This window comes from Trachypithecus francoisi, unplaced genomic scaffold (assembly GCF_009764315.1).
Source record: "Trachypithecus francoisi isolate TF-2019V2 unplaced genomic scaffold, Tfra_2.0 Lachesis_group3, whole genome shotgun sequence".
Lineage (NCBI taxonomy): Eukaryota > Metazoa > Chordata > Mammalia > Primates > Cercopithecidae > Trachypithecus > Trachypithecus francoisi.
Genome location: NW_022681468.1, coordinates 103015305 through 103033848, shown reverse-complemented (window position 1 = coordinate 103033848; position 18544 = coordinate 103015305). Strand labels below are relative to the sequence as shown.

General features: G+C 42.6%; 1 protein-coding gene across 1 annotated transcript in view; it reads left to right on the top strand.

The window, feature by feature from the left end:
* The window catches only part of LOC117070258 (cytosolic carboxypeptidase 4-like), a 167934-nt gene extending 157099 nt beyond the window's left edge, over positions 1-10835 (top strand). Inside the window, exon 7 of the mRNA XM_033189112.1 lies at positions 10526-10835. Coding sequence (XP_033045003.1) covers positions 10526-10788 — 263 coding nt within the window. The 3' untranslated portion in view covers positions 10789-10835. The remainder of the gene's footprint in view (positions 1-10525) is intronic.
* Positions 10836-18544: the final 7709 nt, after the last annotated feature.

Here is an 18544-nt window from a genome sequence, read left to right as displayed (position 1 = left end):
TGCATATCAAAGCTGGCCACCTCAGCTCTAAAAGCCAGGGCTCTCCTGCTAGACAAGAAACGTTCTGGAGCTGCTTTAAAAGAAACAAAAACTTCCCAAGGACCCCCTTTCCTCTCTATTTGCCTAAAATAATTTCTTAACTCCTATAACAATAGTGACACACTATTGGCTGACAGAAGGCTGAAGGGTGGCAGGCTCAGGGGTGCAGAAGCATTTGCTATTTGCCTCTTCCTCATACACTCAGGGCCTAGAGGCAATGCAGTGTGAACCCATTCATGAGTGATGCTTGCAACACAGGGCAGATTTGCTTTCCTGCTGTCTATGTTGGTTGTCTGTACTCTGGCCAGAAGCAGGCAGCACCACTGGTGGACAGACAGGTGCCTTAAATATCAAGTAGAGGAAAAAGGAAGGTGAGGGAAAGCCTCTGATTTTCTTCTTCTTGGTGTAAATCCTGGCTTTCTTCTTTAAGTGTCATCCTCTGATAAGTTGACAGTGGACACAGCAAAGTCAAACCAGGTGGAAGATTTTCTAGACCTGGAAAGGATAATGGCTTGTCTTGGGGTTTAGCAAGTACTTCCTTCCCCACCCACAGTCTAGACTCAAAATAAAACTTTCCATGGATAGGAAAACTCCCATACAAATTTCTAGGCCTATTTCTAAGACAATTATTCTGAAGGGCCTTCTTGCAGAGATGCAAACACAACAGAAAGGCGAGTGAGAAAGTCTCAGCCTGACAGATTCCCCCACTTTTGCACAACCTGTTGGGATGAGTCTCAAAATGGTGAGGGTCACACATCCTGATCCCTGCTCACCTTTCCCGTCAGCTGCTACTACTGTCCCCTTGCTTTCTTCACCTGGCTTTAGCTCCTGGACTTTTCATTATTTGTACTCACCAAGCTTTTGCTTTATCCACTTGCTGTGTGCCCTTGAGGTTTGAAGAATTTCCTATCCCCAGATCTCTGCATCCTGGCTCCTTCCTGTCACTCATGTCTCAGCTCCAGTGCCTCCTCCTCAAGGGTCTTCCCTGATCATCCAACCTTCCAACCTAAAGCAGCCACCCTACCTCATCACTCTTGCCACTGTTTTGTTTTCTCTGTATCACTTGTCTCTATGTGAAATCACCTTGTTTAGTTTTGTGTGTGCATATTTGGCATCTGCCTCCCCCCGCCACTCCTATAGGACTGTAAACCCCATAAGAGGTGAGACTTTGTTTATTTCATTTTCTGCTGCATCTCTGCTGTCAATAATAGTGCCTGGAACAACTGGTATATCGTAGTTGCTAAATAAATGTTTGCTGAATGGATTAAGGGTAGTACCTTGGGTTTTGGGTGTGTGAACATGGTTTTAGTTTATCATTTATTCTCTGCCTAGCCATAGGGAGAATCTGGCTTTCCAGACAAAGGCCTATATAGTTATTTGCATCTAAGAAGCAAACTTCCCAAGTGTCTACCATGTTAGAGAATTTTCAAACTAGCAATATTGAAAAATCAACCGTTTTTTCTCAAATCTAAGTCTATCATTGACTGTGAGGTGTATGCCATTTTTTATGTGCCACTGAATGAGAAAACGCTGTCAGTTACAATGAAAACATAACCCTTAGTAAGAAGCACCTTAATGTCAGAAATGCTAAAATGTGGATAAACATATGCCTGAGGATTGATAAAGTATCATGTGACTCCTCATATGGAATGTAGAATATTGACTCGGAAGAGTTTCAAGTCTTGTGGCGCCTTCTATGTTTATTTTATAAATTTAGTTTTCATTTTTATTTTTTGTAGAGATGGGGATCTCACTCTGTTGTTGAGGCTGGTCTCAAACTCTTGGCTTAAGCAATGCTTCTGCCTTGGCCTCCCAAAGTGCTGGGATTACAGGTGTGCCCCTTTCTCTTAATAGGTGCAGCATTGCAACCTAACATCCTTCATTAGACACTGTATGTGCTGAGGGTGCGGGAAGAGCAGAGATGTGTGAGGAAGAGAAAGGTGTGGATTCCGAGGCTTTACTGAGAGTAGAGAAATTCCTATGGTTTGGGACTAGTTCTGTGGAAAGTTATTAGAAGGAGTTGAGGATTTAAAAAAGGTAGATTAATCTAGATTTAAAACAATGATCTGAAGTGTAGTCTTTTACCTGTCCCGATTTCTGGAGCGTAGGAAAAGCATCTTTAATTTTATAAAGGCAGTCAATTGAGAAAACAAGATTTGCTTGAAACCAAAATTTACTTTATAGCCAAGTTTATTGAAATGTATCTACTTTACAAAGAGAAAAAAGTACCTGTAAGCTAATTCAAAACCATCATTCTTATTTGAGCAAAAGATAATCAAGTATAATTTCCATTATGGATGGCATTAGGCTTCCTTATGCTTTTGTACATATCTGGCTGTTTTCCTTTGCACCAGCCACTCCTGCAGCTACAGGGCGAGAGGAGGGGCAGTTGACTCCACCTTTCCTCAGTGGTTCCGCACTCACACCTGGGCCTGGCACTGCTGGGCCAGCCTCATTGTGTCATTGGCTGGATGTCATGAAGTCCCCAAAACATCTTCTCTAGGGACTCAGAGAACCATAGGCCATTTATTTGGCCCTTAAACCTTCTCAAGTTTCCTCTGAAAAATCAACTCTTACCACAATTTAGGGCCCTGAGAGAGAACAGAGAAGTTGGAGGAGGGGGATTGGCTAAAAGCCACTCCCTTCAAGCACTGCAGGCTGTATCTCCATTAGCCTTTCAGAAATCTTCCCCCAAGAAGCTGGATTAGTGGTAAGAACTAAATGTCTTTACATAGGTGCAAAGAATGTGCACTATGCTGACCGCCTTGTGAGACGATGAATATGTTTATTAGCCCAATTTGTTCATTCCCCAAGGTATATAGGCATGGAAAGATCACATCGACCTCCATAGACATATACAATCATTGTTTATCAATTAAAAATGAAAGTAAAACTAAAAAGGGGCTTTGAGGCTACCATGGGATGTTAACCTTTGGAGTCAGACGAGGAGATTTCATGTAAATCCTAGATATGCCACTTATAAGCTCTGTGTACTTAAAGAAGTTGTTTAACTTCTCTTAACCTCTGTCTTCATTTGTAAAAGAGGGAAAGTAATACTTTAAGCATTTTCATAAGACAGATGATCCATATAAGATGATTAGCCTAGTGCAGAGCACATAGGAAATATTTAGTAAACAAATATTCATGTTGTAATGTGTTCTGATGGCAAAGTAGACAGCTTGCTTTTCGTGTAATATGATTTAGAAGACTTAGTAGAGACTACTTTATCCAGAAACATCTTCTAAATAGACTCCCTGAAGAGACCCCTAAGATAATCTGTTTCAAAGTCAAGGGTATTGTATACTGTAGTTAGGGACACCACTACCTTTAGTCTTACTAATGTCTCAGAAATGGGAATTCTTGGGTGGAAAAATGCAGGATTTGAGAACCATGGTTTGAAGCAAGGGTTTCAATGTGCAGCCCTGTTTGGGATCAGGCAAGTTTTGTGATTTAATTGCTCAAGGTTGGGAGGAAGGGATTTGGAAGCAAATTTTGGATAGTAAGTAAGAGTTTAATCCCCCCAGTTGTGTGGTCTTCTGTTCTGAGAGGGGCGTTTCTATCCTGAAAAAGACTAGTTTAAATGTCAGTAGTTCAGATGAATGGATTTTCAGGAAGGCTCTGAAACAGTAGAGCTATTTAATTTTTCTGGGCAAGAATTGTTTGGGGTATGATATGTCGTGGTACTCTGTATAGCTGGAGGTAATTTCTGTTCTCAGGAATGGTGAAGGGCCTCAAGTCCTTGTATTTATTCTTATATATGTCTTATCAAATGTAAAGGTGGCATATTAAGCATGTAACTGCTATCAGTCATATGGATCTTAGAGGATTAACTAATCTTCTAAAAAGGCTTTAGGGTAATGAGACTCAATATATGTACATTTTGTCAGAGAGGGAAATTTTCAGGTTTATATCATGGACATAGCCTTTAATGGCACCTAGGATAAAATGGGGTGTGAGCTTCAGCATGCATAAAGACGAGTGTTTCATTGTATGTATGAGAGTGTCTCAGAAGAGGCAGCAATGTAGGACTGGTGGCCATTTTGGGGTGAGAAGTCATCTACATTCCATGGGGATTGAAAAAAGTGGTTATAAGTTTTACTTATTTTGAAATTTTTCCTTTGGCTATGCTCATCGGTGAAAGGTATGTGAAATTTGGATGCCATCTTTGTAGGGAAAGGAATGATCATTTATTGAGCACATACTTTATGTCAGGTGCTGAGTTATGTTTTCAATTCTTATAATGGACTTGTAAGAATGTTTCAATTATTTTTATCTTTTTTATATTGCTTAATATTTACAGATGATGGAAATTCAGTTCAGAATGGCTAAGTGTCCTTCTTAGTCCATTTTGTGTTTCTATAACAAAATCCATGAGACTAGGTAACTGATAAAGACCATAATTTTTTTCTTACAGTTCTGGAGGCTGGGAAGTCCAAGATCAAGGGTGTGGCATCTGGTGAGGGCCTTCTTGCTGCATCCTCACATAGCAGAAGGTGAAAGGGCAAGCTAGCAGGACACTCTGTGAAACCTTTTTTATAAGGTCCTTAATCTCATTCACAAGGGAAGAGCCTTCCTGGCCTAATCATGTCTTCAAGGCCCCACCTCTTAATATTATCACATTGACAACACCTGAATTTTGGAGGGGACATGTTCAAACCATAACATTGAGTAGCTTAACCAAGGTTACACAGCTAGTAAACACTAGAGCCAAAAGTAAAATCAGTAACTAGGGGCCCTTGAAGCTTCTGTTCTCGTTGTTGATATGGTTTGGCCATGTCTCCACTGAAATCTCATCTTGAATTGTAGCTCTTACAGTTCCCACGTGTCATGGGAGGGACCCAGTGGGAGGCAGTTGAATTATGAGAGTGGGTCTTTCCCATGCTGTTCTCATGATAGTTAGTAAGTCTCATGAGATCTGATGGTTTTAAAAGGGGAATCCCCTGCACAAGCTCTCTCTTGCCTGCCACCATATAAGATGTCCCTTGCTCTTCTGCCATGATTGTGAGGCCTCCCCAGCCTCACAATTCACAGTGGAACTGTGAATCAATTAAACCTCTTTCCTTTATGAATTACCCAGTCTCAGGTATGTCTGTATTAGCAGCATGAGAACAGACTAATACATTTGTCCGTAACAATAGAGAGCCATTGGAATAAAAAAAAATACATGATGATGATAGTGATGGTGATAGTTTCCACAGGCAACAGATATTGTACCTATTATGTACCAGGCATTGAGCCATCTACTTTATATGTATTATCTCATTTAATTCTCTCAACAGTCTCACAAAAGAGAGATTACTATTGGTTTTATTTCAGATAAAGACTGAGTGATAGAGCTGTAAAGTAGCATGCTCAAAGTCACACAGCTAGAAAGTGGTGGAGCTTCTGGCCATATGCAAGAATTTCAGAAAGACAGTGACAGGAAGTTGAAGGGTCTGCCCACAGATCAGGATGAGCAAGGCGGTGAAGGGCACATGAGTTCAGAAGTCTACACTCATCTGTACGTCTCATTTCTGGAGCTGTGGCTGTTACATTACTTTGCTGCAGGCTCCCACATTTTCTCTGCTTAAGGTCATCACTGCCCCCAAAAAGGATGATGCAGTTCCGAAATATGAGAAATAAAGAGCAGTGATAACAACTTCCTTCAGTTTTGCCAAAGAAGAAGAGCAGTGGGCTGCTTGCAGGTATAGTTATCCAGAACGCCAACCATTTCTCCCCACCAGTCTGTTGTGGGGCCCCACATTGCCCAGGAGAAATTCAATTTTTGAGTCTTGAAGGTTTCTAGGCTTTCCTCTTTAGACCACAAATATCTTTATAAAGATGGTCGGGATCTCCAGTGCCTTCAGGAGCTAGGCAGGTAATTCACTTCTGAAGGAGCTGGGGTTAGACAAAAAAATGAGTTGATTACTATGTCAGCCTGTGGATTGCTTGCCCTGCTCACTTGCCTTGACAACACTGTTTGGCTAATAGTCTGTGGGTTACCTGTTTGTAACACCAAAAGGCTCCATTTTTTTTCCTCCTGATTGTCAAAGTTTGTTGTAGAACGCATGAGAAATAAAACTACAGAAGAGTCTACATAAGCAAATAGAATCATCAGTTGATCCCCAATCCCATTAAGTATTCTTGTTACCTTGGCATATTCCCTTCCAGTTTTTAAGTGTAAAAATCTGCATCAATGGGATCTGCCCTAAAGCGGCACACGTGAACCTCAGTTAATAAATACTTGGGGTTAAAATAAGGATATCACTAGGTCCTGTTTCAGACTGAGAATTAGCTACAAGTCAGGCCCTTGGAGGATAGAACCCAGAGAGATAAGTAGAAATAGAAGAATAGAGAAGGGTGAATGGGAGGTAAGGACAAAGATAAATCTCCTGTTGTTCATGGATTTGCCAAAGGAAAACCGGCCAAAAAAAGATCTTCAGCATGAGGCTGGCAGTGAGGGCCTGATGGAGCTAGGGGGTGCCAGGAAGCAGGGTCAATGCTTTTAGGATGCGGTAGAGGAGCGGGTGAGGTGTTAAAATTAAAGACCCTCAGAACTCTCTGTCCATTTCATCCCCATCCTCCAACCAGTTTAAAAGACATTAATGTAGGCCGGGCATGGTGGCTCACGCCTGTAATTTCAGCACTTTGGGAGGCCGAGGTAAGTGGATCACCTGAGGTCAGGAGTTCAAGTCCAGCCTGGCCAGCATAGTGAAACTCTGTCTCTACTAAACATACAAAAAAATTAGTTGGGTGTGGTGGCATGCACCTGTAATCCCAGCTACGTGGGAGGCAGAGGCAGGATAATCGCTTGAACGTGGGAGGCAGAGATTGCAGTGAGCCAATATCGTGCCACTGTACTCCAGCCTGAGTGACAGAGTGAGACTCTGTCTTAAAATAAATAGATAAGTAGATAAATAAAAAATAAAATAAAATAAAATAAAAGACACTAATCTACTTAGAAACTTAAAAAAAATTAAGCGACAGGATTTTTTTTTTCAAGGAAAATCTTAGGAAACAGCTGTTTATGTAAACAGACTATAGCAGAGCTGGTGTGTTCCAAAGAGGGGGACCTGAAGCCCTCTCACAGCTCTCAACTCTAAGCCCATCCACAGCAGTATTCAAAAACCTACCTCATCTCTGCTCTGTTTGCCCTGGCCCTGAGAAGCAGCGCTTTCCTCTCAGATCTTCCAGAACTCCTCTAAGTTGCTGATCCCAGTGACCCTCATTTTATTCTTTGTTCTTCTCCATATTTGCTCTTTCTCAGTTTGATGAATCTCCTCTTGTCGCATTTTAGATACGTATTGACTTTTGCGCAACTTCCCAAGACATTCTCAGAGAAAGATTGACGGGTGTAGGGTCACGGGGGAAGGAGGTTTAGCTATTTTAAATGTTAGTAAACATGACAGTTTGTTAGGGATTAACAGGAAATCATGAATAAAATCATTGGGATTTGATAAGGGATTTTTCTCCCAGACAATTAAAGATTTTTTTTCATTATCTTTCTCCCCCCCACAAAAAATGTCATGGATGAAGGTCACTGGGATAACTCATTATCAATCTAATACTCTTAAAACAGATAAAAGACAAAAGTCCTTAAGCTTATGCTGCCACGGAGCCCCTGTGAACCATTGTTCTGGCATCTTTTTAGCAGGTGATACTGTCCTTTAATACCTTCTACTTCTCAATTTTCTTTTAAACATCAGATATTGAATAGTCTGCAAACTCCTTTAGGCAATAAAGAACTCTCATGCTCTATGGCCAAGATCTGCCAGGGAGTGAAATATTTTTGATACAAAAGAATAATTCATTAAAGGTGATAATGAAGGCAATTCAAACCCTCCACAAACATAACACCAGGTGAATAAAGCTCATCACTCTCAATTTAGGGTCATGTTGTAAAGAGAGGGAAAAAAAGAAGAAGAAAAAAAAAAACTGCACAAATGAGCCAAAAATTTCAGTGGGGCTCAGTCGAGCTGACAATTTAGAATTTGACAAACAAGCAGAAAAAGGGGAGTTTTATTAATATTATGAAAAAAAACCCCTCTGGAATAAAGCATTATATTTCCATGTTATTTTTTGCACTCATATACACTTACATGGTCTTAGGGAGGAATCTGCCTTTGAGATGAAATTTTGCTCATCTGATTACATCTCAGGGCCTCTCCCTCACACACACTCAGCCAGAAGCACATACTGTCTCATACGCCAGTGTGAATGGCTTAGATGATGGAGAGATGTGGTAGTGAGAGAACGGAGCTACAAAATTTGGGCATTCTGACTGAGAGTCAGCCGGTTAGAGCCCTGCAATGCACCTAGTCCCTAGGAACTGAGAGGATCAGGCATCTACTGGACAGATCTGAACCAGTACGTGTTTGTCCACCAACCCTGTAGCCCAAGGAGCTTAACCTGAAAAGTAGCGTATATTAACTGTTGAGAGAGGTATCTTGGACTGTTCTTCTCCCTCTGTTTTAGGTCCATAAAATAGGGTTTTATAGGAGGTCCCAAACAGGAATATTGAACTAACACAGAGAAGTCAAGGAGTTGAAAAGGTCTCTGTCAGATATGAGAAAGCCCCATACTAATCCCCGCTGGGTGGACTTCCGAACTTTACCTGAACGTTTTCAGCGCCCTATTGCTCACTACCCTAGAGTCTATCCTCTTCTTGAACAGCCTTAAGTATGAAGAATTCCTTTCCTGAATTCAGCCTAGTGTGTTTTAATATCTTTCTTTCTTTCTTTTTTTTTTTTTGAGCGAGGGTCTCACTCTGTTGCTTAGGACCATAGCTCACCGCAGCCTTGAACTCCTGGGCACAAGTGATTCTCTTGCCTCAGTCTCCCTAGTAACTGGGGCCACAGGTGCAAGCCACCACGTTTGGCTTATTTTTATTTTTTGTAGATATGGGGTTTTACTATTGTTACTCAGGCTTGTCTCCAAACTCCTGGCCTCAAGCTATCCTCCTGTCTCAGGCCCCCACAGTGCTGGGATTACAAGTGTGAGCCACCATGCCCGGCCTGTGATTTCTTTCTAACTTGGTCTTGGGGTCTCTTTCAAGAGTGGCTGTAAGCCACTGATAGGGGATAAAGTTAGTTGGGGTGTGTGGGTCAGGTGAGACTCAGAAGAGGCAGCACAGCAAAACCCGTGAAATAACAGAAGTGTTTCTGTTGTTACAGAGCCAGGAGAATAAGAAGAGTTGCTGGGGAGTTTGGAGGTGGCAGGGAGCTCAAACAGTGTCTGGGGAGAGAGAGGCCCTGTTGTGGAACTGGGCCTTTCTTAAGGTCCATGGCATTATCTGTCAGGCTTTCCTGCAGGGGTTGTGGATTTGGCAGTTTAAAGAAAACACATATGAAGAGCAGGTCCTATTCACATGACTCTGGTGTTGTTCACTGGGTTTTACTGTGGTCGGCAGGTGTGGAAAATGTTGGGTTTTTTGTCAATGGGATGAGGAACAAGCAGGCCATATGGCAAACAACCACGTGGGGAGGGCAAGTTTTCTGTAGGTCAGAGGCAACAGGGGACGACTGGGTTTCAAGCAACTTAAGTCGTGCCTAAAAATGGATGTGGAGGCTTCAACTATATGAAACAAATTTATGAGTCTTGATTATCTATAAATTAGCTTCCATTCTCTTTAGAAAGGACACCCAACATATCTCTTACACATGGCAGCCTTCAGATACTATACCTCACTCAGCATCCTCTCCTTCCCCACCTAATCTGATAGCTCAACCCAAATGACAACCTCCTGGGTTCACTGACATTCAGATAGGAGGAATGGAAATCTGGTGGAAATCTCTCTCTGTGTCTGTCTCTCCTCCCACACTGTTAGTATTATATTTTTGTTTGTTTGTTTGTTTTTCTTAGAATAAGGTACAGACTTCCATACACTCTAATTATGAATTTCCTAAAAACAAAAGTATCCTCTTACATAACCCCAGTTTATGAAAATCTGAAAATAAGCACTGATACAAAACTGTTAGTTAATCTACAGATCTTATTCAAATTCGACCACTGCCCAATAATGCCTTTTACAGCAAAAGAAAAAGTTGTTTTCTGGCCCAATATTTAAACTATAATTACTTATTATGCTGACTTGTCATGCCTTTTTAGTTCCCTTTAGCCTCATGTTTTGTTCTGTTTTGTTTTGCCTTTCATGACCTTGACATTTTCAAGGATTGTAGGTTAGGTATTTTGTAGCATGTCCTTCATTTAGGCTGTGCTGATTTTCTTCGTGATCCAATTCGGGTTATGCATTCTTGGCAGGAACACTGTAGAAGTGATGCTGATCTTTCTCAGTGCATCATATCGGGGGCATGTGATGACTGTCCCATTACTGGGGATGTTAACTTTGATTACTTGGTTTAAGGTGACGTCTGCCAGTTTTCATACTAAAACATTATTATTCCCTTGATGATTAATAAGTATCTTGTGGGAAATGCACTGGAACATTCTCAAAGAGGTGCAGCCGTGGAGAGCCTGTGATTGACTCTGCCTTCCCCTTTGTTTTCAGAGTCGAATGGCCGCAGGGCAGTGAACCGAGGTTACGTCACCAGCTTGCTCTGGCTGCACCAGGACTGGCACAGCCGTGACACAGCCAACACCTACGTGCAGATCCGACGGGGCTTGCTGCTCTGCCTCAAGCACATTGCTGCCCTCCGGTCTGGCAGGGAGGCCTTCCTGGCAGCACAGGGCATGGAGATCCTCTTCAGCACCACACAGGCAGGCAGCATGGGGATTCACTCTGCAGCTGGAGGCCAGCTGGGTGATTCCTGAAGGTTGTCATTTAGGAATCATCCCAGACAGAGCTGGGAACACCTCAATCTATTTCTTGTTGCCTGCTAAAGGCAGGTGTTCTGGATTTAAGTCTTCATTCCAGGCCAGTCTTGGTGGCTCACGCCTGTAATCCCAGCACTTTGGGAGGCCAAAGCAGATGTTCCCCTGAGGTCAGGAGTTTGAGATCAGCCTGACCAACATGGTGAAACCCCTCTCTACTAAAAATATAAAAATTAGCTGGGTGTGGTGGCGCATGCCTGTAGTCCCAGCTACTCAGGAGGCTGAGGCAGGAGAATTGCTTGAACCTGGGAGGCAGATGTTGCAGTGAGCCGAGATCATGCCACTGAACTCCAGCCTAGCTGGCAGAGTGAGAACCTGTCTCAAAACAACAACAACAACAACAACAAAACAATCTTCATTCCATCGATTCATTCATATATACTTAACTTATGTTTGTTGAATACACACTACCAGAGGTGCAGTATGGCATAGTGGTAAGTGTTGACTCTAAAACTAGAGAACTGGATTCAAATCCCAGCTCTAGGGCCTACAGCTGTGAAACTTTGAAAAAGTCACTCAACTTCTCTGGGCCTCTAGATTCTTCAAAAGAAAAAAAAAAAGCAGAAATAACAAAACCTAGGTTGTCGTGTGGACTAAATAAGTCACTGTACAAATGGCACATGCCCAGAAGAGTGCTTGCCATGACTGAACTGCGTTTTGAGGATGAGCCATTATTGGAATAATTAGCAGTGGGGTCTAGTGGTGGATATGACAAACGAGGCCCTTGAGCCTATAGGGAAAACCTCCTAGCAGAAGAGTCAGACACTAAGTAAGCAAAGAATCCAGTGAGGAAGATAATTTCATATTGCTCTGTGAAATCAATGAAGTAAGGGCATAGGTCTACAGGGGCCGCCATAGGTAGAGGGAGCAGGTGTTCTTTTAGAGAGAGAGGTCAAGTCATCTCTGAGCAGGTGACACCTGAGCTGAGACCTGAGTTATTGGAGGAGCTGGTCATGCTGGTCAGGCCAAGTTGCAGGGGAAGAGCATCCCAGGGAAAGAGGATGGTGTCTTCAAAGGTTTCTACTTATCAGCACCCCACTGGAATATGCATTCTAGGGATTCCTGGATTTCAACCTAAATACATGCCTTAATTTCACCTGATTAGGGCTACCGTAGTTTGAGGCTACATATGGCCTCTCTATTGGTGGTATAAGTGTTCCAAATATCCATCATCTGCTCACCCACCTTCTCCTGGGGCCAAGGCAGCCATGTTGCACACGCATTATGTTCCTATTATCTCCAGATTAGGCTGCCTCTGGAATCCCTTTTTCAGCCTTCTTGCTCCTCTCTGGACACCCTCCAGTTTTTCTCTATCTGAGTACATCTGAGATAATGAAGCCGCCAATGAGAGTGTTGTTTTCCAACCATGGTATCTGTAGACATTTCTCATTAAAAAATGGCCTTACCCCCACCAAACAATAACAAAATACAGTGCTGCAAACCAATATCTAATTTCCTATCTGTTATCACCTCTGGATTTCTTTCCATCATTACAGCTTTCAAAGCTTCTCAGTCATGAAATAGCTATATTTTACATTCTATTTCTCAGGATGAAGCAGGGCTTTGAATTTTTCCAAGCTCCCTCTTGCTTTGTAAGCTTATGGTCCCCCAAGTCTCTAATCCCTCCCAGTCCTAGTGCAATGGCCTCCTGCATTGCTGATGTTTAACAGACCCCCACTCTGGTCCAGGGTTTTACCATGTTCCTCTGCCCTCCATGTTATTGGCTATTTCTCTGTTCTGTGCTAAAAAAACAAACAAAAAACCAAACAAACAAGAAAAACAAGAGCAATATGGAAGAAGATGGTAATCACAGAGGGACATGTCTATGATAGAAATATGGTGGAGAAAACACTAAATGAAGCCCAGCATGAGAGGCTGTGAGCCTGTGTGCAGGTTCTTCAAAAACGGTTCCTTTAGCAGGTCAATGAGGACTTCAGTTGCTCAGTTAAGCACATTAGCAAGAAGCTTCCAGCCTTGAATTACTGTTGGAATGGAAGCAGAATGTGAGTACACACAGAGTGTGCACTTTATAGTGAGGTTTCTCTAGCTCATATTATAATCTCTTTAAGAATTATATGGAAAAGCAGCCCAGGAGGGGCCTATGGGACAGTGCTGAGTAAATAGGCCATGACACACCTGTCGCCTGGAAGAGTGTGTAGAATGTATGGATGTCAACCTCAAGAGGTTGAATTCCTCACCACCACCACTCACCCTTGCTTTTAGTCTTTTAAATAGTGTGCTCTTGGCCGGGGGTGGTGGCTCATGCCTGTAATCCCAGCACTTTGGGAGGCCGAGGCAGGCGGATCACCTGAGGTCAGGAGTTCAAGACTAGCCTGGCCAACATGGCGAAACCCTGTCTCTACTAAAAATACAAAAAATTAGCCGGGCGTGGTGGCACGTGCCTGTAATCCCAGCTACTCAGGAGGCTGAGACAGGAGAATTGCTTGAACCCAGGAGGTGGAGGTTACAGTGAGCTGAAATTGCACCATTGCACTCCAGTCTGGGTGACAGAGTAAGACTCTGTCTCAAAAAAATAAAATAAAATAAAATAAAACTTATGTGCTCTTCCAGAGGAAATGTTATCAAGTTTATGTGCAAAATCTGATGTTTAACATTCTTCTGTTTTTTGGAAAATGATCCTTGCAGGTGAAAGATAGGCTGTCCTGGCTTAGAAACCAAATGGCTTGTTACTCTTCCCTGGCAGTCATAACCAGTGTTGAGTAGCCTCCCAGACCTGAGGTGAGTGCTGTGAACACAGATGACCTTGCAGGTGTGCTGGAGTTAGAGCTGCCGATCACCCCTCCTCTCCCATCTGCTAGAGAAGGCATGGGAGTCACTGGATGGTCAACTCAGGGACCTTGGATTTGGTGATGTTATTTCAGTTGCCATTTGCAGATTATGCTGCTGCTGCTGCTGCTGTTGCTATTGCTGATGCCAGTGATAGTGATGACAATGTTAATGAAGCAGCAGCAACAGAGGCAGGAGGAGGAGGAGGAGGAAGAGAAGAAGTAGGAGAAAGAGAAGACTGTTACTTTGAACTCTTACTATTAATATATCCCTTGACTGTCCTAGCAATTTATGTAGACTCTCCAATATTGATAATTTAAAAAGCTTTTGAGGTAGGCTCTATTATTATCTCCCTTTTACAGATGAAGGAACTGAGGCACATAACTGTTAAGTAATTTTCCCAAGTTCACAAAGCTCATAAGTGTTGGAGCCAGGATTGGAATCTGGTAGTCTCACTTGAGAGCCCGTGCTTTTGCCCACCGTACCAGCAGCTCCCCAAGTTGAGCATGCATCAGAGTCACCTAGAGGGGTCACTAAAGCAGAGCCCGTTGGACTCCATTCTCAGAGTTTCTGACTGAGCAGGGCTGTGGTGGAGCCTGAGAATGTGCTTTCCTGACAACTGCCTAAGTGATGCTGATACTACTGATTCAGGATCACACTTGGAAAACCACTGTCCTATATTAGTTTTATTGATGTGTGTGATGTGCTTACAAACCTACGGAGAATGAGATTGACTGTAAAGGAATTTTTTAAAGTCCTTCCTACACCTTTGCCATCTTAATATTCTTCTTTGCCTTTCTGCTGAGGTCGCTGCTTGCATTGTCTCTCTCTTGGTGACCCTACCTCTTTGTTTCCTGAGTCTTACATTTCTGCACAGATTCTGTAAACATCCCCTAAAAGTTCAAAGGCTGAGATCACCTGTAGTGCAGCAAGGGTGCTGTATAATGTAGTATAATGGAATCTTATTGGAGCTTTGCATGAGGAAAGAGGAAGAAGGATGACAATTTGAATGCAAGGTTAAAAAAAAAAATCTCCTACAAGGATGTCTGAGACAGTTGGAGATAATTATCAATTTGGAGAAATAGGTAACTGCAGAAGGAACAAACCTAGATAAGATAATCAGAGAAAAGAACCACTCTTTGGAGCTACGACAGCTTAAGGGGCCTGAAAGGTTGCTAAAATTGCTGGTTTTCAAACTTGAGCATGCATCAAAGTAACCTAGAGGAATTGTTAAAACACGGATTGCTAGATCCTACCTCAGAGTTTCTAATTCAGTTGTTCTGAGGTGAGATGCAAGATTCTGTACTTCTAGCAAGTTCTCAGGTGATACTGAGGCTACTGGTTTGGGTATCTTACTTTGAGAATCACTAGAATAAGAAGTGATACGGCCTTTTAAAAGTCACAGTTGCCACCATTTGCTCAGAAAGCACAGTAGGCCAAGTCTTGATTCATCAGGCTCGTCTCTGGCCAACAAGACCAAGGGCCTCAGCCTTGTGGACCTATGAAAGGAGGGACTGAATCCTAAAGGAAATATTACCAGGTTGGAATCAGGAGCTAGATACCCTGAAGGTCAGATTGGTCTGAGATCATTTACGATTGATTCAGTAAATGTTTTCTGAGCTCCTTTTTGGTGAAGGATGTTGGGGCTGTGTTCTATAGGGCGTTAAAAGATGAAGGTTATAGAGGACTCATAGTCCTCATGAAACTTAGTGTCCTATATGGGAAAATAGGATATGGATAATGCAGTGTAGGCAGCAGGCGGGGGTAATAACAGACTTCGTGTAACCATGCACAGGAGGCCCTACTTGGTCTTGCTGACCAGAGAAGCCTCCAAGAAGGCACCCACATTTGAATGAGGCTAGGAGAGTATTTTGAAAAGTCTAAGAGAAACACTTGGTTTGTAAACTGTTCAGAGAAGCACAGGAGGTGGCCACGAGGAACAGACAGAGAGAGAAGTCATGGAGAGTGAGTGGGACAACTAGGACGTTTTGGAGGGTCAGGCAGAAGGAAAGATCTCAGTGACAATCCAGAAGATATCAAGCCATTTCCATTTAAGATATTTTTATATTGAAGCTATGTCACATCTGCCCTTGGCCTTAGAATTTCTCATCTACGTTCAAAGAATCACTGCAAAGAGAAGGGAGAGAGGGGTTATGCCAGGCAGGCATAGTTGAAGAGCTGTGGTGTCACCTGAGACCTGAATGATAAGAAAGAACCAGTGCCATGAGGGTCTGGAGATGAGGGTTCCATGGAAAGAAAAAGGAAGTAAATGCAAAGACCCTCAGGTGGGGAAGTAGAGTGGGAGGTGGGTGAGCTTGAGAAACACAGATATGGCAGAGTGTTGTGAGTAAGGGGGAAGACATGAGATTGAGTTGGAGTCATGGGCAGTGCCAGGACATTGAGAGTTCCTTGAACCATGATGAGGACTTTGAATTTTATTTCCACCAATGTTTTTGTTTGTTTGTTTTGTTTTGAGATGGAGTCTCACTCTGTTGCCCAGGCTGGTGTGCAGTAGTGTGATCTTGGCTCGCTGCAGCCTCCGCCTCCTGGGTTCAAGTGATTTTCCTGCCTCAGCCTCCTGAGTAGCTGGAATTACAGCCATGCACCACAATGCCTGGCTAATTTTTGTATTTTTAGTAGACATGGGATTTCACCGCTTTGGCCAGGCTGATCTCGAACTCCTGACCTCGTGATCCACCTGCCTCGGCCTCCCAAAGTGCTGGGATTACAGGCGTGAAGCACCATGCCTGGCCTCCATCAACTTGTAAGTAGGCACAAAGGAGGAGAAGACATGAGTTAAAGAGATAGAGAAGGCCAGATCACATAGAACTTCCTAGGGCATAAAAATAAATTAGAATTTTATTTCTATCAAGTTTGAAGCAGGAGACTGACCTGATACAATTTATGATTTTCATTTTTTAATTTTGAAAAATTTTAAATTAACTGTAGTAAAATGCATGCAACCAAATTCACCATCTTAACTATTTTTAGGTGTACAATTTGGTCAGGTTAAGTACATTGTTGTATAACTGTCACTATTACCCATCCATCTCCAGAACTCTTTTCATCTGGAAAAATTAAAACTCTATACCCATTAAACTGATTTATGCTTTTAAAGGACCATTTTGGCTGCCATTTGGAAAAGAGATTATCAGAGGGCACAAGGCGAAGGAAGGAGAGTAAGGGGAGGAATTAGAGTGTTGATAGGAGTTTAGGCAGGAGATGTTAGTGGCTTTGGCTACATAGAAGCAGAGCTGGAATTTAAACCCAGGAATTTATACTCCTAGTCAAGGTCCTTTTCCACTAAAATGCCTTGCTTTGTTATCATGGGAATTATTACTAGGACTCTGCTCTGAGGAGCAGTGGCTCCTAGCAGCCTCTTGCAGACTCCTAGGAGACTTTATGACACTAAGGATGCCTTCTTTTTTCCCACTGGCTAATACTAAATGCTTACTATTAGGCACTTTGCCTACTTTAATGCATTTAATTTGTACACAACATTAAGAGAGAGGTTGTGTTATTATCTCCACTTTGCGGATGAAGACACTGTGGCACAGAGAAGTGTATTAATTTGCCAGGGTTATGAAGTTAGTAATCTTCAGTCCAGGATTTAAACTCATGTAGTCTGGCTCCAGGACCTGAGCAGTTTGCTCTTACTTTACCTTGTCTATGTATCATGCAAGTAGAGTATTTATTATGCCAAAGCAAATTCAAAGATGTTAACTGTGATGGAAGCATTGAATACATTAATTGAATGCATTCTTGTATTTCATCATCCCTTCCAAGTAGCAAATGTGTTATTGAGAGTGATGGGAAAAGGGAGCCTAAAATCTCACCTTTGCCTCCAATTCTGAGACACTGGTCCATAAGGATTGTATTTCCTGGAGTCTTGTCTTGTTTTGATGCATAGCACACATACCAACCCTGCACACCTTAGTCTCACCTTAGTTTCGGCCCTGCACAGCACCTATCCACTAGCATGAGGGAAATGTTGAGAAATGAATCCAAGATTTTCTGTTACCTTGAAACCAACGATCTTTGCATTCATAAGTATTTCCCCTACAGTGCAGCAGAAGGCAAATATAGCATGATTCCTAAGGCCTTGGGTTTTATAGATTGTAATACTCCCTCCAGCCTTCAAATTCAGTTCATGGTATGGACCAATTTTTCAGAACATTTGAACTGGGCTTCATCCTTTCACTTGTTCCATTCCACCAAAAAAAAAGACATGATTATCTTTTATCGTCAAAGACCATCACAAACATAACTGTGTTCCAAAATGTTGGCTTTTTTGACTGAATTCCCTGGCTTGGGCTGGCTTTATCTCTACCAAGGTTGGAGCTTAGAACATTATATCTGATAAGTCATCTCTTTCACCTTGTCGCTTCCTCCTTCAGACTTTGTTTTATTTTCTTCCCATTCCTAATACTTTTCATGAAACACTTGAGACCATTTGATCAGACCAACGGGTGAAATAGCTTCAACTGTTCATTAGCCTCCATAATGAATTAGCCAAAACTAATTCATTTTCCACCAAGAGTATTTCCTGCTGTGTATTCTGAGGCTGTTGATTCAGGACACCTGATGGGTATGACTGGCACACACTGAAGGGGAGAGAGCATTCTTGATTGCATTAACACATTTCATTTTGAAAGTTGGCTTACTTAAGGCTGGGCGTGGGGGCTCATGCCTGTAATCCCAGCACTTTGGGAGACTGAGGCAGGTGGATCACCTGAGGTCAGGGGTTTGAGACAAGCCTGAGCAATATGGTGAAACCCCATCTCTATTAAAAATACAAACATTAGCTGGCATGGTAGCAAGCATCTGTAACCCCAGCTTCTCGGGAGACTGAGGTGGGAGAATTGCTTGAACCCGGGAGGTGGAGGTTGCTGTGAGCTGAGATCGTGCC